This window comes from Hyperolius riggenbachi, chromosome 11 (assembly GCF_040937935.1).
Source record: "Hyperolius riggenbachi isolate aHypRig1 chromosome 11, aHypRig1.pri, whole genome shotgun sequence".
NCBI classification, from domain to species: domain Eukaryota; kingdom Metazoa; phylum Chordata; class Amphibia; order Anura; family Hyperoliidae; genus Hyperolius; species Hyperolius riggenbachi.
In genome coordinates, this window is record NC_090656.1 from 176,969,690 (window position 1) to 176,991,815 (window position 22,126).

General features: G+C 44.2%; 1 protein-coding gene across 2 annotated transcripts in view; it reads right to left on the reverse strand.

Moving 5' to 3' along the window:
* RBL2 (RB transcriptional corepressor like 2) overlaps positions 1-22,126 on the reverse strand; it is a 118,131-nt gene that overhangs the window by 78,435 nt on the left and 17,570 nt on the right. For both annotated transcript variants that reach the window (XM_068260973.1, XM_068260972.1), the window contains exons 3-4: positions 21,722-21,922; positions 19,185-19,249 (exon numbers count right to left, since the gene is read on the reverse strand). In XM_068260973.1, coding sequence (XP_068117074.1) covers positions 19,185-19,249; positions 21,722-21,922 — 266 coding nt within the window. The remainder of the gene's footprint in view (positions 1-19,184; positions 19,250-21,721; positions 21,923-22,126) is intronic.

Genomic DNA, 22,126 nt, shown 5'->3' on the forward strand with positions numbered 1-22,126 from the left:
GATACCTGGAGTCGGAGTTGGAGTCTTCATAAAACGAGGAGTCTGAGTCGGGAGTCGGATGAATTTTGTACAAAATCCACAGCCCTGGTAAGCATTAGACTAAGAAGTCGGAGTTGTGACAGTTTTAGGTATCTGGATTCAGAGTTGGAGTCGGAGGTTTCATAAACTGAGGAGTCTGAGTTGGAGTTGGATGCTTTTTGTATCAACTCCACAGCCCTTGTTTTCCATGCGTTTTTATATACGTTTTCTTCCCCAAACATTTTTTTGTGATGTATTTCCGCTTCCTGTTGTCTTCCTAGTGATTTACATAAATGGAAATATAAAAACGCATGAAAAAAAAACCAAAAACGCATCAAAATGCACGCAAATGCATCTGCGGTAAAACTGCACACAACATAAAATGAATACATGACATAAAATGCAGCCTTTCATGTTATGTTATGTGTGCACCCAGCCTCAATGATGGGATGAAACACTGATCAGCTAAGACCAAAACATCTATAAATACCGGAAAACAAACCCTAATCAGCATGTGAAGCTTACAGAAACGGGCATTGTCATGCATACAAAAAGCTGGATAGGAGACAATATGAGTGCAGTACTAGAATACACATAACCTAGATGAGATTATACAAGGTATAATGAACTACTCTACAGCTAATACACAGTTCAGTTATCACCGTACTCACAAGGCTCTCGGTACTCCTGCAGCTAATGCACAGTTCAGTTATCACCAATACTCGGTACTCCTGCAAGTTCAGAGTATAAAAGTCGTCTGTCTGCAGAGCTGTCAGACTAGAGGCAGAATCACAGAAAGGCTTAATTGTGTGACAAGGAAGCTGTCCCTTATTGGTCTTCAGACAGTAACAAGCCTTACAGAGACAAGCCTTAACTTGCCCTCTGTAATGTGGTTGCTATGATAAAGTACTAGCAATGCTGAACCTGGTGCATGCTGGATTACTGAGGGGTTATTAACAATCATTCCGGGTAACTGATCCATAGCAGACGCATTCTGGCTAGCTTATTAACTTTTTCCCTGCTGGAGGAGGGATTGCCTTACATCTTAGAGACTCATTATAGTGCAGCAGAGTAAAGGTTACTCATGAAGCAAGTGCAGACATTATACTAACTTTCCACCTATTACCATATGTACACATAAAATCAGCAGTATCTACGGTCTCCAGAGGTATGCAGTATTGCCGGATACACCAGTGACACGAGTGATTGGGCTCAATTGTCAAGGCAAAAGGATCACAAGGGGCACCAAATCTACTACCTTGCCTGGGGCCGCATTACATGGTAATCCACCTCTGCGCATGCCGTAATAAATAACTGATTTCATCAAACATTTTGTTAAATGTAATTTTTTCACCATCTCTGTCCACCTCTCCGCCGGTATATAACAATAAATGTTAACCACTTGAGGACCACAGTCTTTCTACCCCTTAAGGACCGGCCACTTTTTTTCCATTCAGACCACTGCAGCTTTCACGGTTTATTGCTCGCTCATACAACCTACCACCTAAATGAATTTTGGCTCCTTTTCTTGTCACTAATAAAGCTTTCTTTTGGTGCTATTTGATTGCTCCTGCGATTTTTACTTTTTATTATATTCATCAAAAAAGACATGAATTTTGGCAAAAAAATGATTTTTTTAACTTTCTGTGCTGACAATTTTCAAATAAAGTAAAATTTCTGTATACATGCAGCGCGAAAAATGTGGACAAACATGTTTTTGATTAAAAAAAAAAACCATTCAGTGTATATTTATTGGTTTGGGTAAAAGTTATAGCGTTTACAAACTATGGTGCAAAAAGTGAATTTTGCCATTTTCAAGCATCTATGACTTTTCTGACCCCCTGTCATGTTTCATGAGGGGCTAGAATTCCAGGATAGTATAAATACCCCCCAAATGACCCCATTTTGGAAAGAAGACATCCCAAAGTATTCACTGAGAGGCATAGTGAGTTCATAGAAGATATTATTTTTTGTCACAAGTAAGCGGAAAATGACACTTTGTGACAAAAAAAAAGAAAAAAAAAAAGAATCCATTTCTTCTAACTTGCGACAAAAAAAAATGAAATCTGCCACGGACTCACCATGCCCCTCTCTGAATACCTTGAAGTGTCTACTTTCCAAAATGGGGTCATTTGTGGGGTGTGTTTACTGTCCTCGCATTTTGGGGGGTGCTAATTTGTAAGCACCCCTGTAAAGCCTAAAGGTGCTCATTGGACTTTGGGCCCCTTAGCGCAGTTAGGCTGCAAAAAAGTGCCACACATGTGGTATTGCCGTACTCAAGAGAAGTAGTAGAATGTGTTTTGGGGTGTATTTTTACACATACCCATGCTGGGTGGGAGAAATATCTCTGTAAATGACAATTTTTTCATTTTTTTTACACACAATTGTCCATTTACAGAGTTATTTCTCCCACCCAGCATGGGTATGTGTAAAAATACACCCCAAAACACAATGTACTACTTCTCCCGAGTACGGCGATACCACATGTGTGGCACTTTTTTGCACCCTAACTGCGCTAAAGGGCCCAAAGTCCAATGAGTACCTTTAGGATTTCACAAGTAATTTTGCGGAATTTGATTTCCAGACTACTCCTCACGGTTTAGGGCCCCTAAAATGCCAGGGCAGTATAGGAACCCCACAAATGACCCCATTTTAGAAAGAAGACACCCCAAGGTATTCCGTTAGGAGTATGGTGAGTTCATAGAAGATTTTATTTTTTGTCAAAAGTTAGCGGAAAATTGATTTTTATTGTTTTTTTCACAAAGTGTCATTTTCCACTAACTTGTGACAAAAAATAAAATCTTCTATGAACTCACCATACTCCTAACGGAATACCTTGAGGTGTCTTCTTTCTAAAATGGGGTCATTTGTGGGGTTCCTATACTGCCCTGGCATTTTAGGGGCCCTAAACCGTGAGGAGTAGTCTTGAAACCAAATGTCGCAAAATGACCTGTGAAATCCTAAAGGTACTCATTGGACTTTGGGCCCCTTAGCGTACTTAGGGTGTAAAAAAGTGCCACACATGTGGTATTGCCATACTCGGGAGAAGTAGTACAATGTGTTTTGGGGTGTATTTTTACACATACCCATGCTGGGTGGGAGAAATAACTCTGTAAATGGACAATTGTGTGTAAAAAAATCAAAAGATTGTCATTTACAGAGGTATTTCTCCCACCCAGCATGGGTATGTGTAAAAATACACCCCAAAACACATTGTACTACTTCTCCCGAGTATGGCAATACCACATGTGTGGCACTTTTTTGCACCCTAACTGCGCTAAAGGGCCCAAAGTCCAATGAGTACCTTTAGGATTTCACAGGTCATTTTGCGAAATTTGATTTCCAGACTACTCCTCACGGTTTAGGGCCCCTAAAATGCCAGTTCAGTATAGGAACCCCACAAATGACCCCATTTTAGAAAGAAGACACCCCAAGGTATTCCGTTAGGAGTATGGTGAGTTCATAGAAGATTTTATTTTTTGTCACAAGTTAGTGGAAAATGACACTTTGTGAAAAAAACAATAAAAATCAATTTTCCGCTAACTTTTGACAAAAAATAAAATCTTCTATGAACTCACCATACTCCTAACGGAATACCTTTGGGTGTCTTCTTTCTAGAATGGGGTCATTTGTGGGGTTACTATACTGCCCTGGCATTTTAGGGGCCCTAAACCGTGAGGAGTAGTCTTGAAACCAAATGTCGCAAAATGACCTGTGAAATCCTAAAGGTACTCATTGGACTTTGGGCCCCTTAGCGTACTTAGGGTGTAAAAAAGTGCCACACATGTGGTACCGCCGTACTCAGGAGAAGTAGTATAATGTGTTTTGGGGTGTATTTTTACACATACCCATGCTAAGTGGGAGAAATATCTCTGTAAATGACAATTGTTTGATTTGTTTTACACACAATTGACCATTTACATAGAAATTTCTCCCACCCAGCATGGGTATGTGTAAAAATACACCCCAAAACACATTATACTACTTTTCCTGAGTACGGCGGTACCACATGTGTGACACTTTTTTGCAGCCTAGGTGCGCTAAGGGGCCCAACGTCCTATTCACGGGTCATTTTGAGACATTTGTTTTCTAGACTACTCCTCGCGGTTTAGGGCCCCTAAAATGCCAGGGCAGTATAGGAACCCCACAAGTGACCCCATTTTAGAAAGAAGACACCCCAAGGTATTCCGTTAGGTGTATGGCGAGTTCATAGAAGATTTTATTTTTTGTCACAAGTTAGTGAAAAATGACACTTTGTGAAAAAAACCCAATAAAAATCAATTTCCGCTAACTTTTGACAAAAAATAAAATCTTCTATGAACTCGTCATACACCTAACAGAATACCTTGGGGTGTCTTTTTTTCTAAAATGGGGTCACTTGTGGGGTTCCTATACCGCCCTGGCATTTTACGGGCCCAAAACCGTGAGTAGTCTGGAAACCAAATGTCTCAAAATGACTGTTCAGGGGTATAAGCATCTGCAAATTTTGATGACAGGTGGTCTATGAGGGGGCGAATTTTGTGGAACCGGTCATAAGCAGGGTGGCCTTTTAGATGACAGGTTGTATTGGGCCTGATCTGATGGATAGGAGTGCTAGGGGGGTGACAGGAGGTGATTGATGGGTGTCTCAGGGGGTGGTTAGAGGGGAAAATAGATGCAATCAATGCACTGGGGAGGTGATCGGAAGGGGGTCTGAGGGGGATCTGAGGGTTTGGCCGAGTGATCAGGAGCCCACACGGGGCAAATTAGGGCCTGATCTGATGGGTAGGTGTGCTAGGGGGTGACAGGAGGTGATTGATGGGTGTCTCAAGGTGTGATTAGAGGGGGGAATAGATGCAAGCAATGCACTGGCGAGGTGATCAGGGCTGGGGTCTGAGGGCATTCTGAGGGTGTGGGCGGGTGATTGAGTGCCCTAGGGGCAGATAGGGGTCTAATCTGATAGGTAGCAGTGACAGGGGGTGATTGATGGGTAATTAGTGGGTGTTTAGGGTAGAGAACAGATGTGAACACTGCACTTGGGAGGTGATCGGACGTCGGATCTGCGGGCGATCTATTGGTGTGGGTGGGTGATCAGTTTGCCTGCAAGGGGCAGGTTAGGGGCTGATTGATGGGTGGCAGTGACAGGGGTGATTGATGGGTGGCAGTGACAGGGGGTGATTGATGGGTGATTGACAGGTGATCAGTGGGTTATTACAGGGAAGGACAGATGTAAATAATGCCCTGGCGAATTGATAAGGGGGGGTCTGAGGGCAATCTGAGCGTGTAGGCGGGTGATTGGGTGCCCGCAAGGGGCAGATTAGGGTCTGATCTGATGGGTAACAGTGACAGGTGGTGATAGGGGGTGATTGATGGGTAATTAGTGGGTGTTTAGAGGAGAGAATAGATGGAAACACTGCGCTTGGGTGGTGATCTGATGTCGGATCTGCGGGCGATCTATTGGTGTGGGTGGGTGATCAGTTTGCCCGCAAGGGGCAGGTTAGGGGCTGATTGATGGGTGGCAGTGACAGGGGTGATTGATGGGTGGCAGTGACAGGGGGTGATTGATGGGTGATTGACAGGTGATTGACAGGTGATCAGTGGGTTATTACAGGGAAGGACAGATGTAAATAATGCCCTGGCGAATTGATAAGGGGGGGTCTGAGGGCAATCTGAGCGTGTAGGCGGGTGATTGGGTGCCCGCAAGGGGCAGATTAGGGTCTGATCTGATGGGTAACAGTGACAGGTGGCGATAGGGGGTGATTGATGGGTAATTAGTGAGTGTTTAGAGGAGAGAATAGATGGAAACACTGCGCTTGGGTGGTGATCTGATGTCGGATCTGCGGGCGATCTATTGGTGTGGGTGGGTGATCAGTTTGCCCGCAAGGGGCAGGTTAGGGGCTGATTGTTGGGTGGCAGTGACAGGGGGTGATTGATGGGTGATAGGTGATTGGCAGGTGATTGACAGGTGATCAGTGGGTTATTACAGGGAAGGACAGATGTAATTAATGCACTGGTGAATTGATAAGGGGTGGTCTGAGGGCAATCTGAGCGTGTGGGCGGGTGATTGGGTGCCCGCAAGGGGCAGCTTAGGGTCTGATCTGATAGGTAACAGTGACAGGTGGTGATAGGGGGTGATTGATGGGTAATTAGTGGGTGTTTAGAGAAGATAACAGATGTAAACAATACATTTGGGAGGTAATCTGACGGCGGGTTTGCGGGCGATCTAATGGTGTGGGTGGGTGATCAGATTGCCCGCAAGGGGCAGGTTAGGGGCTGATTGATGGGTGGCAGTGACAGGGGGTGACAGGGGGTGATTGATGGGTGATAGGTGATTGGCAGGTGATTGACAGGTGATCAGTGGGTTATTACAGGGAAGAACAGATGTAATTAATGCACTGGCGAATTAATAAGGGGGGGTCAGAGGGCAATCTGAGCGTGTTGGTGGGTGATTGGGTGCCCGCAAGGGGCAGATTAGGGTCTGATCTGATAGGTAAAAGTGACAGGTGGTGATAGGGGGTGATTGATGGGTGATTGATGGGTAATTAGTGGGTGTTTAGAGGAGAGAATAGATGTAAACAATGGATTTGGGAGGTGATCTGATGTCGGATCTGCGGGCGATCTATTGGTGTGGGTGGGTGATCAGATTGCCCGCAAGGGGCAGGTTAGGGGCTGATTGTTGGGTGGCAGTGACAGGGGGTGATTGATGGGTGATTGAAGGGTGATTGACAGGTTATCAGGGAAGATAGATGCATACAGTACACAGGGGGGGGGGGGTCTGGGGAGAATCTGAGGGGTGGGGGGGTGATCAGGAGGGGGCAGGGGGCAGGGGGGGGGATAAAAAAAAAAATAGCGTTGACAGATAGTGACAGGGAGTGATTGATGGGTTATTAGGGGGGTGATTGGGTGCAAACAGGGGTCTGGGGGGTGGGCAGGGGGGGGGTCTGAGGGGTGCTGTGGGCGATCAGTGGGCGGGGGGGGGCAGATCAGTGTGTTTGGGTGCAGACTAGGGTGGCTGCAGCCTGCCCTGGTGGTCCCTCGGACACTGGGACCACCAGGGCAGGAGGCAGCCTGTATAATACACTTTGTATACATTACAAAGTGTATTATACACTTTGTAGCGGCGATCGCGGGGTTAACATCCCGCCGGCGCTTCCGTATGGCCGGCGGGATGTTACGGCGGGTGGGCGGAGCCAGTTGCCGGGGGAAGCGCGCGTCATCAATGACGCGATCGCTCCCCCGGCATGCCTAAAGGACGCGCCGCCTGAAGGCGTATTGCGGTCCTTTAGGCGTCCACTTTGCCGCCGCCCATGGGCTGTGGGCGGTCGGCAAGTGGTTAATACCACTCCTATAACTTCAGTTCCCAAAGCACGGTGCTTAGGGGTAATATTTGTCTCCTCTCTCTCTCTTTTATTCCTCACATTCCCTCCCTAACTAGCTGTTGTCATCTCAAACTCAAACACATATCTCCCATCTGACCTTTTCTCACTCAGGACACAACGAAAACGTTAATACATATGCAATAACCGGATGCTCCAACCCGGCTAATTTTGGTGAGCAACTGGCTGTCATCAGCTCCGCCTCCTCCTCCTATGCTGTAAGAAAAGTAGCGCAAGCACTTCATTCCCACATTGTACCCACCCAGCTACTTTTTCATGCCACCCGGCTGGAAAAAAATTCTGGGGAGAACACTGCTCTTATAATATCTGGTCTGGACTATTGTAACATACTTCTTTGTGGACTACCAACTAACAGACCAATCTGTACTGAACTCGGCTGATCGTATTTTCCCGCTCTTACTGTGCTGCTCCTCTCTGTCAAGCTCTTCATTTGGCTAACAATTTACCAGAGATTCCAGTTCAAACTCTTAACTCTAACTTACAAAGCTCTCCACAATCCCTCTACTTAGTACATCTCCTTACTAGTTTCCAGATACCCACCCAACCGCAATCTCAGGTCTGCACATGACCTTCTTTTGTCCTACTCTAGAATTATTATTATTTAGTATTTATATAGGGCCTTCATATTCCGCAGCGATGTACAGAGTATATTGTTTTGTCACTTAACTGTCCCTCAGAGGAGCTAACAATCTAATCCCTACCATAGTTGTATGTCTATATATGTATCGTGTAGTGTATGTATCATAGTCTAGGGCCAATTTAGAGGGAAGCCAATTAACTTAATTTGTATGTGTTTGGGATGTGGGAGGAAATCGGTGTGCCTGGAGGAAACCCACACAAACACAGGGAAAACATACAAACTCCTTGCAGATGTTGACCTTGCTGGGAATCGAACTGGTGACTCAGCCCTTCAAGGCGAGAGTGCTAACCAGGGCTGTGGAGTCGGTACAAAAATCCACCGACTCCGACTCCTCAGTTTAGGATTCCACCGACTCCTCGACTCCGACTCCTCTAATTTGCATATTACAATTTTGTTGATTGAAAGTATGTAACATGAAATTCATTTCTTAACTGCCAACGCTTAGGAATTTTAAAAGACAGCTGAAGTTAGAAGGATATGGAGACTGCCATATTTATTCCCTTTAGTCATAGAGTAAAACTAGTCCTTGGTAAAAGTACTTGTAAAAGGTACAGACCGGAACAAAGAACATCTATCAGGCCCTAGGCAATGTAACTGTGGGTACATGTAAGAATGAAGTACTCTGCAGGGGAATGAGGGGATTCTTCCTCTATTACACATTCTTCATGCACAATCTGAACCAGGTTTATGGGTGAACATCTCTGTGTTCAATGTGCACAACAGTGGAATCCCTGCAGCTCTGTGGGGAGTGCATATGTAGAGTATAGTACTACTGTGGAACAAAGTAAACCTGGGGCAGATGAAATTAAAGTTTTATACATACCTGGGGCTTCCTCCAGCCCCCTTGAGGCTAATCAGTCCCTAGCTGTCCTCCTCCGCCACCTGGATCTTCTGCTACGAGTCCAGGTACGAGTCCAGGTATGCACACACTCCGCCACCGGGAGCGTACTACACCTGCACAGATGCAGAATGCTCCTGGCTGTAGGAGAGGCATGTGGCCGGACTGCGCTGACTGGCTGAATTACCGGGGATTGATAGCAGAAGATTCAGGTGGTGGAGGTAGACAGCGAGGGACTGATTGGCCTGAAGGGGGCTAGAAGAAGCCCCAGGTATGTATAAAACTTTTCTTTTCATCTGTTGCAGGTACCATTTAATTTGTAGTCACCAAACCAAATTTTAACAACATATCAAATTATTTGATTTCATGAGCAAAGGGAGTGCATACATTTGCATAAATCAGCATCAAAGCAGAATTATTTCCATCTCATTGACCATCTCTATTAGTGACACGGCTACACATTAGGCTTTATACTTACAGCATAGATGTTATTTAGTATATATAAGAGATTCCTGTGTATACATCATATATACAGTCACAATCAGATATGTATATCTGACTTTAAAAATACGGGGACTGCTTTATTTAAGCAGCACAAGTAACTAATTTTGATTGGTTTAGTTCATTTTTGTGGACTATGCACAGCTATTACTGTATGTATAAATTATTTATGATGACTATTATCTGAGAAATAGAACATTTTATCATATTTTCTCTTTTAATTACAGTTTTAATTCATTAGGAGTCGGAGTCGGTGCATTTTTTCCCGACTCCGACTTCACAGCTCTGGTGCTAACCACTGCGCCACCGACTTGTGCGGTGAATACCTCATGAATAACGCATGCTGTAAAATAAGTGAGATGTTCGGTTTATAAGAAAACAAAAAAAGAGAAAAGCTGCTCAAGCCATCAAAAAAGTACATATAAATCTCACTATCTGCATCACCATATGACACTATGAAAACTCTAGGAAAGGGGACAGAAATGTGAGGAGGGGCAAGCAGGAGCAACAGGTTGACTTTCTTTAATAAACATAGAAAAAAAAACTTTAATCATATCAAAAAACACATAAATGAATATATATTGCCATATCTTGAAATTTTTATACACCTAGAAAAACTTTAAAAGGCTTCACATAAAAGCCATATACAGGTCACAACAGTTGCCACATGACTTTTTGTTATCGCGACTATGAGCCACCACTGTTCAGAAAGTGTTTTACCACAACCCATCAGGGTCCCGCGAGCTGGCTTTCACAGGTCGAAACAACTAAAGCTGGCCACTAACGGTCTAATTTCTAGCGAAAAATCATTCAAACGATCATAAATTCTGATCGGATTGGTTGTAAATAATCTCCATTGGTGGACACAATCGATTATGAACGAGTGAAAAAAATGTCGCCCGAATGAATTTTCGTCGAACGAAAATTTGGATTTTCTTGGTGGTCGTGATAGAAAGGAAGCAATGATTGGCTAGTTGATGGTGTAGTGAACGATTTTTCGTCCGATCAGAGATTCTGATCGCTCGAACGATTTTTCGCTAGAAATTGGACCGTTAGTGGCCAGCTTAAGGATCCCTTGTGCAAAGGTACTTCAATGAGAGAGCCACATATAAGACACTAAGGACCATACAGTAGATACTGACATGACTGCAAAAGCTGTTACAAGTATAGCCACAAGCAGCAAAGTAGATCAAAGCAACTGCACATAGCTCATAGTTCAAACCACAGAGCAGCAAGTGGTTGATGAAAGTGGCACATGTAAACAGCAAATTTGTTCGGCAGAGAGCTGCAAACAGCAGTAGAATTCAATATGGCAGATCAAATCCACTTATACTTGCGTGGGTGGTCATGTTGCTTGGATGGCACTGTTCCAGGCAAAGAAGTGGCTTATTAGATCCCAATTATCACAGGAACTGGGTGGCTAATACAGCATGGGTGTGGAGACCTGTGGTGTCTGTTGGTCAATATTTGCCGTGAGAGCCCAACATGTTTCATCAGAATAAACATTAATTCTGCCTGTATATTCTCTGATGAAGCCAGGAATGCCCTGGTGAAACATGTTGGTCTCTCATGGCAAATATTGACCAACAAACGCCACTGACCGACACAGGTCTCCACACCCATGCTGTATTAGCCACCTTGCTCCTGAGATAATTTGTCCACATCTGGGAGGAGATCTCCAGGACACCATTCACCATCTCATTAGGAGCATGCCTCGATGTTGGCAGGCATGCATACAAGCACGTGGGGGCGATACAAACTACTGAGTATCATTTTGATTTACTGCAATTAACTACTTAAGGACCAAGCTAATTGAAATCTACGCCCTGTTTTGGTGGTCACCTGGCTGGCAGGGCGTAGATTTCAATTAGCCGCAGCTGCGCGCATCCGCTGTTTCCGTCGTTCCCGACGATATCGCTGCTTAATCCCCGCCGTCTGTCGCCGCAGCTCACTGGCTCTGCCTGTTTCTATGATGGCAGAGCCCTGTGAGCCGGTCAGAAGCCGATTACATTGGCTCCTGGCTCTGTCTTTCAATGTAAGCCGCCCCAATTGGCTTACATTGATAGGCAGGGTCAGGAGCCAATGAAAGCGGCTCCTGACCGGCTCACAGAAACTCTGCCGTCATAGAGATAGCAGAGTGGGTGGCCCAGGATCCCAACGTGTGGCGGTAGCGACGGGTATGTGTGACGATTCGTCGGTATTCCGCAGTTTCTGTACCAGCGGTCTCTGGTCCTTAAGGGGGCAGAGACCGCTGGTACTTAAGTGGTTAAACTTTGGCAAAATGGACTGGTCTGCCACATTATGTTTTCACTTTGATTTTCAGGGTGTCTTGACAACTTTTATTTCCATGAAATAATGTGACAACCTTTTTTTACTAACACATTACCCTATCAATATTAGAACAGTATTGCTATTCTGCATGTGTTTTTTTCACTTTGAGCTCTTTTGTGCTTTCTAATCTAGTCGAGAATCAATTAAATCATCAATGCTGCACCAGCCATGGATGCCATACACAGCAATGCAGTCATCATTCTGGCACTACCTGATCGATACATTTACCACCTTTACAAAACTGAATCAAACCTCATACACACGTGCAAAGCATGTTGCCAGAGAGGGATAGGGACTGACAGTTCATGGGCGATGCCATACATGTTGCTAGTCTCCAGGCCAGTGACGTTCTGTTGCTATGCAGAGGGGCAGGAGGCCTATGAAACAGCACATGACAGAGCAGGCAGAGTGAGGGCCGGAACAATGCCCTTGGCTGAGTCAATCGATCACTGGCCGAGGCATCCAAGGTGGTCAGGGGTTGCTGTACACGTGATTCTCGTCAGAGGCAGCCCTGTGCATGCGCACAGAGCTTCAAGGTGGCCACACACCATACAATTTTTTAAATATCTGTTCAATTTAAGAATTGCAATCAATTTTGCCGATTGATTGTAACATTTCAAAAAATATGACCAATGTACCACACACCTATGTTCAATTTTTCCCCAATTATGATAAAAATGATTGGAAACTCTGAAATTTGCTAGGGTGTGTGTATTAATAAATTGACAATCTAACACACACCATACAATCTTTACAAAGATTGAAGAAAAATATCTGGCATTCCGGATCGATAAAAATCGTAGAAAACGGGAAATCCGATCTGATTTTTCAGTCGAATGAAAAAAAAAGCTTTCGATTTTTTCGGGAGATCTGATCCTTTTTATTGAATTGCCGTAAAATCGGATCATTTTATTGTATCGTGTGTGGCCACCTTAAGCCCGATAATGCAACTAACATATATTAAAGAGGAACTATAGTCAAGATAACTTAATGAATAAAATAGCTTATTTTTTACAATATTAAATTTATAAATGATTTTGTTGCCCATTGTAAATGTTTCCTCTCCCTGACTTACTTTCTGAAATGTATCACAGGTGGCATCATCTTGGAACTTGGTACTGGCAGGTGATCTCTGTGGAATGTTGGTTTACTAAGAGTTCTAAAACCAGTACAAAATATCTTTGGTCGCCCAGATGACAGTGGGGAAAATTCCCGGATAATAAAGAGCCTAGGCTAAGCCTCAGTGGGAAGGCGGGATACATGCTAATATGCAGCAATATATACAGTAGATAGAAAGTATTTATAATGCTGAAACCAGGATTTGTAATGTAAAAGTAGGCATCCTGAATAATTTACTGCATTCTACTATATGTCACTACAGGGCCTCTTTAACTGTGGTCATAATTTTGAAATCATTTTTTGTTGTTTTCAAAAATGAATAATAATAAAAAAAACTGTATTCAGATAGCACGTTTATGTTTTAGCAAGCTACAGTTCATATCTGTGCAGCTACATATCACTATCACGCATCCATTTATAGATAATAATAATGAGTTAGGGGAGCATTATTCATCACCATCAGTAATGTCACTGACAGGAAATGCTGACAAATGGCACACAGCAACTTGGCAGATCAGCGCTAGGAGTTCAGTGATGAGAAATGACAGCATTATATGAAAGCAAGCCAGTAATTACTGAAGCATTGGGAAAAGTGTCACAGCTAAGCGGAATGTACTTTCCACATCAGGCTTTCCTAACTTCTTTAGGCTTTGTTCACATCTAAAATCGCAATTTGTGAGGCCAGTGTTTTGCAATTCTGTGAGTGGTTTTTTAGCGTCTCCCGGCGCTTACCTGCGCGCTACAAATTTTTAAAAAGAGCTTTCTAAAAGCTTTTGCAGAGAGATTTGACCCAGAAAAGAATAAAGACAATGTATTTATTCTTAAAAGCGCTGGGGAAAGCGCTTTTTCAAGCACTTTGCGTTTCCCTATACCTTCCGTTGAGGCTAATTGTGTCAAAAATGGTACAAGCAGCGCTTTGGTGAGCGGATCGGAATCGAACCGCTCAAATGTGAACACTCTGATAGGGAATCATTGCACAAGCGCTTTCTGGGCGATTTTGAAAATTGCCGGCACTTAAAAAAAGGTGTGAACAAGCCCTTACCCTGGAGGAATCCTTTCAATCATTTTTGGATCACAGGGACCTCCTGCATAAAAGTTATATGCAGGAGGAGGATTGGGGAGGGGATTTGTTTTGCTGGAGGCATGGTCTTCAAAAGCGGGTGTTGTTAAATCACTTTTTTGGTAACAGCCTCCCTGTTTAGCCACCAATTCATGTTCCTTTATTACACCCATTTCATGCTCTACATTATAGTGGACAGTATAATGGTGCTTCTTAGTGTAGCTTGTATAATAATAGTACTACCCAATTATAGTCCAGCCCTTTCATAGTACTCCTTATGCTGCTTTCACACTACTCATTTTACTATCCCCATATTCTAGTGTATTTACGATTGTGCTACTTTTTGTATCAACTTCCAGTTTAGTACTCCATTTTACACTGCCCCCCATTTTAGTGCTGCCTGTTATTGTACCCCTGATTATACCGGCACTACCATAGGGGCAATCTGGGCAATTGACCCAGCCCCCCCCCAATCGCTGCTGCCCCCCCAGGTCTCTCCCTGACTTGTGCTCCCCAGGGCCCCTGCACCATTTCCGGCAGCATAGCATCTCACCTGTCCTGGCTGGTGCATTGCTCTATCAGTCAGTGCTCCCCATCTCCGTCCTCGCTGGCCACATCTTCTCCATGACCTGGTGTCATTATGTACAGCACGAGGCGGGTCACTGAGGAGCGGCGCCTCTGGGAGGATGAAAACAAGAAAGCCCAGACTATTGGACCAGCGTGCTGAGACAGGGGAATAGCCATGTTGCCATAAACGGTGATGGGGCTGCAAGTCAGAGGAAAACCTGGTAATGCTTAGGGAGCCCTGGGGGTGAATTTGCCGCAGGGGGAGGGGCATGTCAGTGCCCCTTCCCCAGTTATTTTCACTCTAGGCCACCATTAGAGTTTGAAGCGGCCCAATGGCACTTATATTTTTAGTGCCCCTCATTTATGTGCAGCTGTACCCCTTTGCACTGACTGGAGTGAGCATGTTAACTATAGTCAGTGCTCCATCCGGCCCAAATTATGTCATATACAACTTCAATAGTAGAGGGGCCATAGCCACTGCTGGGGAAGGCTAATCGCTTTTCTGCCGTGAGACGGAGCATTGTGCATAAACGTAGAAGTACTTTTATATATGTATATATTTGGAGAAGAGAACAATCCCATCTATGAGCTACTAGTGTAGGCAACCCTATTGATCAAACATGAATGTAACCACCTCTGCACTTGCAGCTTTCATGTATATAGGAGCCTGGGCTACTGCTGTATTTGGGGCAGAAGTCATACCTATCCAAACTGTATTTTAATACTTCTCTTGAGGATACTGTAGTGGATTTATATGATTCACTACTGGCATACGAGAGGAATCGGCGCGGGAGACTTGGGCTTGCTGCACAAGTTCCTGGCCGCGTTAAATACTATTCCCCCTCCAGGCCGCCATGGATGGTGGGGAATGAAATAATTCGGCTTCCAGCAATTGCTGGAGGCCGAATTATAGTGTTTCAAAAGTAACTTCAGCACCGTCTTTTGACGGCGCCGAAGTTACTCCCTGTGCGCCGCTATAGCTGTAATTCCTATTACGGCCTATGGTGGCGCCGGCTGCACCCAAGTCTCCAGCGCTAGATTCGGCATGTTCACCACTACTGGATCCCTGTAGTATAGCACCTCACACAGTACCGCTCTCCACTCTACAGAGCTCAATTAGAATGCAGTTCCTTCCCATTGTGTTTTACTATATTGCCCCTGTTTGTGGATTAGAATGCATTAGGGTTGGGAATCCGTTTTTTTAAAAACGCAAACGGATCTGAAACGTATGCTGCAAAGGGCACCACGGATCCATTTGTGTTCCGGTCTGGTGTAAATCGCTTTCAGGAGTCTGACTGGGCCACAACAGAAGGCGTATTTTCTTCTGTTTAAGCCATTCTGTTGTTGGATTTACTTCTATGCTTTGGGTCGTTGCCCTGTTGCAACACCGATCTTCTGTTGAGCTTCAGCTGTGGACAGATGGCCTTAAAGGAATGCTGTAGGGGGGGTCGGGGGGAAATGAGTTGAACTTACCCAGGGCTTCTAATGGTCCCCCGCAGACATCCTGTGCCCGCGCAACCACTCACCAATGCTCTGACCCCGCCTCTGGTTTAGTTCTGGAATTTCAGACTTTGAAGTCTGAAAACCACTGCGCCTGTGTTGCCGTGTCCTTGCTCCCACGATTAGAAGCCCCGGGTAAGTTCAACTCATTTTCCCCCGACCCCCCTACAGTATTCCTTTAAGTTCTCCTGCAAAATGTCTTGATAAACTTGGGAATTCATTTTTCCTTCAATGATAGCAGCAAAGCAGCCCCAAACAATGAAGCCTCCTCAATCATACTTCACAGCTGGGATGAGGTTTTGATGTTGGTGTGCTGTGCCTTTTTTCTCCTCACATAGTGTTGTGTGTTTCTTTTAAGCAACTCAACTTTTGTTTCATCTGTCCACAGAATATTATGCTAGTACTGCTGTAGAACATCCAGGTGCTCTTTTGCAAACTTTAAACATACAGCAATGTTTTTATTTGGACAGCAGTGGCTTCCTCTGTGGTATCCTCCCATGAACTAATTTTAGTCTACTGCAAGCTGCAATACCTAAACCTCTCAACTGAGGTGTAATAATCGCAACGAAACTAATTCGGAGAGCCTGATTCAATAAAATATTTAAAAAAGAGAGGTAGTGCTGGTTTTACCTCTCCTGAATAATAAGACCAGTATGTCTGGAAAACAAGGTTTATTACAGAACTAAAAATGGACAATGCATTTCTTGGGACTACAGAGGGGAACAGACCATAAGGCACTGCTTTCTACAGACCTGATGAAGCGGGTTAAAGAGACTCCGTAACAAAAATTGCACCCTGTTTTTTATCATCCTACAAGTTCCAAAAGCTATTCTAATGTGTTCTGGCTTACTGCAGCACGTTCTACTATCACCATCTCTGTAATAAATCAACTTATCTCTCTCTTGTCAGACTTGTCAGCCTGTGTCTGGAAGGCTGCCAAGTTCTTCAGTGTTGTGGTTCTGTGATGCATCTCCCCCCTCCAGGCCCCTCTCTGCACACTGCCTGTGTATTATTTAGATTAAGGCAGCTTCTCTTTTCTCTCTTATCTTTTACAAGCTGGATAAATCCTCCTTTGAGCTGGCTGGGCTTTCACATACTGAGGAATTACATACAGGCAGAGCTGTCTGCACTCTGCAGGAAGAAACAGCCTGACACTTCAGTGGAAAATAGCTGCAGGGGGAAAGAAACACACAAATGATCTCTTGAGATTCAAAAGGAAGGGTGTATACAGCCTGCTTGTGTATGAGTGTACTTTCTATGTGTGGACATACTGTACATCAACCTACTTCCTGTTTTGGTGGCCATTCTGTTTGTTTATAAACAAACTTTAAAAAACTGTTTTTAACCACTTTTAATGCGGCGAGGAGCGGCGAAATTGTGACAGAGGGTAATAGGAGATGTCCCCTAACGCACTGGTATGTTTACTTTTGTGCGATTTTAACAATACAGATTCTCTTTAAGTCCCGACAAATGCATTGTCCTTTTTTAGTTCTCTAATAGACCTTCGTTTCCAGTCATACTGGCTTTATTCTTCAGGAAAAGTAAGACTAACACTACCTCTCCTTTTAAAATATTTTGTTGAATTGGGTGCCTTCAAATTATTTTTTTGCAATTCTTTACTGTGGCTTTCCGGAGCCAAGAAATGAGAGACTAAAGAAATGAGAGAATAAACATGCATTTTTTTCAATTTTGTTGTGCGTTTAGACTATATCACTGATTACAAGTCCCTATTTGCAAATATAACAGTAATATACCCGCTAGACATTCATATTCAAAAAGTTGGTAAGGTAACTATTTAATTTTTATTTTTTTTTGCAATGTCACTTTTTTCCCCACAGGTGTTTTCTTTTGATAGCCATTGGGGGAGCAGAGTATACTTGCTGCAGTAGGCATGCTCACCAATATCTAAATAACAATCAGGTTGATTCATTAAAGGACTTACGAGGTCAAAAATCGTAATTTTGATCTTTACCTGTTTAATATTTGAATCCATAGGTGTGTTCCAATGCGCCCTCCATTCTATTCTGCCTCAAAAGTACCCTTTATATTCCCCCCAGGCTGCGACCCGACCCCACAGCACGGGTCGTCTCCTATGCCACATTCAAGATGGCCGCCGCAAAGATCCGCGGCTGCGCAGTACGCATGGCAGAGAGTGCGGCTGCACAGCTCTCCGCCCTCGCTGTAAGCGCGCCCGCTGTCAGCGTCCTCCTACTGTGACAGCGGGCGCGCTCACAGCGAGGGCGGAGAGCTGCGCAGCCGCACTCTCCGCCATGCGTACTGCGCAGCCGTGGATCTTTGCGGCGGCCATCTTGAATGTGGCATAGGAGACGACCCGTGCTGTGGGGTCGGGTCGCAGCCTGGGGGGAATATAAAAGATACTTTTGAGGCGGAATAGAACGGAGGGCGCATTGGAACACACCTATGGATTCAAATATTAAACAGGTAAAGATCAAAATTACGATTTTTGACCTCGTAAGTCCTTTAAAGGGAACCAGAGACGCCAGACATAGAAAAAGAAAAAAAGATTTCATACATACCTGGAGCTTCTTCCAGCCCCATAAGCCTGGATAGCTCCCACGCCGCTGTCCTTCGCTTCCTGGATCCGCCAGTACCGGGTCCCGTCACTTCCGGTGTACTCGGCCAATTGTCCGCATCACAGGGGCTCCCAGCATACCCTTACTCGTGCGGCTGCGCAGTATGCAGCCGCACGCGTAATGGTATGCTGGGAGCCCCTGTGATGCGGACAATTGGCCGCGTGCTGATGCCGACTGGCCGAAACTACGGGACCTGGAACTGGCTGATACAGGAAGCGGAGGACGGCGGCGTGGGAGCAATCCGTGCGTATGGGGCTGGAGGAAGCGCCAGGTATGTATAAAATCTTTTTCCTGGCATCTCTGGTTCCCTTTAAGCTGTGGTAAAGCTGCAGTGTGAGATACAAATTAGCGTCCGCATGCTATGTGTGGCCCTATTGTGTAGCGTGCGCTCCTAAGTTATGCGTGCTCTTTGCACTTGCCACATGATGTGAAGTAGCGCAGCCGCGATACTTCACTAGTGCGGCCGCTACTACGTTAATTGCAATTAGCATTGCCACTAATGACTTTTCTACAGGTGGAGCTGCTTCCTTTAGGTCTCAATGGTTTTTTGCTAATGTTTATTTTGGCGTGAAGCAAAAGCTAGATGGGCAGTGTGCACCAGCCTGTATCGAAATGAAATGCATAAAACCATTCATCTTACCTTTGGCGTTAATGAACAGAACCCAACAGAAATGAAACACCTCAGACACTGTACAGGGCTGGCGCCTGTAAAAAAAAGCCGACACCATTCAACTATAAGGCAGGTTAACATAAAACATTCAACAGAAAATATTTTCTTTTGAGGCTTCAGAGAAACTGAAAAGCAACAGTTTAAAGTGAACCAGAAACAAATCACCCACATGTATTTTACCATATATATCAGCGGGAACATTAGAGAAAGCACCCACCCTGCTCTCTGTTTCATACTTCACTGCTCAGCCTGCTTAACAGCCATGATAAAATCCCCTACAGAGCATTCAGTCTGGCTTTGCTCAGGAATCATTATAGCTGAGTCTGTCTTCTCTGATGTCTTTTCAAGACCAAGCCTGCCCCCTTCTGGCTCTGCTTTCCTGTTCTGTATATTTGCAGCATCACAGAGAGCTGTGATGAGATGGGAGGAGCTGGTAATGTAAGGGTATACAAAAAAACCTTTTTTTTTTTCTTTCTCTATATTTGTTAGTCATAAGAAGTTTTTAGAAATAGTGATTTCATTACGCACACAGCCCACTAAATAATATGCTTGTCTGATGAACTGTGTTTTGTATGGAGTTTTAGTAAAAAACACAAAAAACGGCACACCAGAGCGGCAAAAAACACCAGGCGTAGCCCTTGGTATTATGGAAACCTTAGAAATGACCTTACATGCGGCAGTGAAGGTCTGGAGTGAGAACTGAAAGATACTATGGATGCTAAAAGTTTTTTTCTGACTCTACAGCTTTCCTGACGGAAATGTGCTTCTGTTAAGGGGCACAGCATGGTCATAAAGTCAAGGAGTGCAGTCGAAAAACAAATGTCCCTGACAAAGAAAGATGTATTTCTCCTGAAAGGAGTTTTAGGTTTGTAAACAAATGGTAGAACCTCTGATTTATATGCTGACTGGACTTTAGTTGAGGGGACTGCACATCACTTCCTGACACAGTCACTGAGTACAGGAACCAAGGCATAATCTCTCCAATAGGGATACAGACAGCAATAACACACTTTCATTTAATGTACAAATGTCAGGAAATGGGAATAAGCCACAGTGCTGCCAATAAGTATGGTAAGCACCTTCATTTTTGAGAAGGCTGCAGTGGTCTGGTGTGAGAGGGGTGTGCTGCTGGCACTACCACTAAACTCCCTTACGGTACTGGGCAATAGAAAGGGGTGGTACAGAGTCACATAATTTAGGTGCAATATGTGCCATTCCCTTTGGCCATAGGAGCCCATATAGAAATCAGTAACAATAAATTTGAGCACCAGACCTGCCCAATAAAATAGCGAGCACTGGCACAATTTGCATTGCGGGTGGGCGCTATTTCATCCAGCGAGTCCAGCGCCCAAATTTACAGTTATAGATGATTATTAACCACTTCAGCCTTCAGTAGTTTTCACTTTATGCATCCGAGCAATGTTCACCTCCCATTCATTAGCCTATAACTTTATCACTACTTATCACAATGAACTGATCTATGTCTCGTTTTTTCCGCCACCAATTAGGCTTTCTTTGGGGGGTACATTTTGCTAAGAGCCACTTTACTGTAAATGCATTTTAACAGGAAGAATAAGGAAAAAACGGAAAAAATGCATTATTTCTCAGTTTTTGGCCATTATAGTTTTAAAATAATACATGCCTCCACAATTAAAACTCACGTATTGTATGTGCCCATTTCTCCCGGTTATTACACCATTTAAATTATGTCTCTATCACAATGTATGGCGACAATGTTTTACTTGGAAATAAAAGTGCATTTTTTCCGTTTTGCATCCATCACTATTTACAAGCTTATAATTTAAAAAAAATAGAAATATTTCATGTTTACATAGATATTTAAAAAGTTTAGACCCTTAGGTAAATATTTATGTGTTGTTTTTTTTTAAATTGTAATGTTTTTTTTTTTATTATTAAACATTTGATGTGGGTATTTTTGGGAGCGTGGGATGCAAATCAAATTTTTTTTGTACATATTGGTCTATTTTTTAATTTTTTTTTGCATTTTCATGCAGTTAGCTTTTTGGCCACAAGATGGCAGCCATGAGTTTGTTTACAATTACGTCACTCTAAACATAACACGGACGCTTAGAGTGACATCGGGGGAAATAGGAACAGAAAAACCTCAGCTTCCATACGAAGCGGACGGTTTTTCTCGGGGGGAGAGCGATCAGTGATCGGGCACCATAGCCCGATTCACTGATTGCCTGGCTAGCGAACCGCGGGCCGGGAGAGCGCGTGCACGCGCGCGATCGGCCGCGGGGGTGCACGGCAGCGCACACGGCCTCCTGGGCGTAGCTAGTACGTCCAGGAGGCCAAAGTAGTTAAATGGGCGCCTATGGTGGCGCCTGGAGGGGGGGAGTTGAGTCTAAGAGGGAGGGCCGTGTGTGAGTGTAGGGTTAGGTTAGGACAAAATATCGGTAATTTTACAATCACCAAATGAGAGCCAAAGTAGACATAGAGAGGGTCCACAAAGCAGCGGCAGTCATCATGTGATTTAATCTTACCTTTGTTTGCGGCCTCTGTGTTGTCGCGGCTGCTCTTCCTGAGGGTTTTTGAAGATCTTTTGGAAGATGGGGTCGTACTTCTTGAAAAGCACAGCTGTGACGGTGAAATTGCGCTCCAGCTTCTTCGTTCTTTCACGGAAGTCCACAGGCAGATTGGCCATGTCCTCCCACTTCTTCATTTTATTGAAGAACTCAATCATGCTTTAAAAAAAGTAAATCATTGGGATGGTTAGGCACCTTTAGCATCACATATAAAGTTAGTCCTACTATTTTGTATTGTATTAAATATGTATTTTCAAAGGAGTGAGAGAATGTGGCAATTCAAATCAAAGTGCAATTCCAGGAATTTAAAGACTACCATAGCTAAAGTGTATGTTGTCCTTTGACCAGCTGCATGCTTTTGCT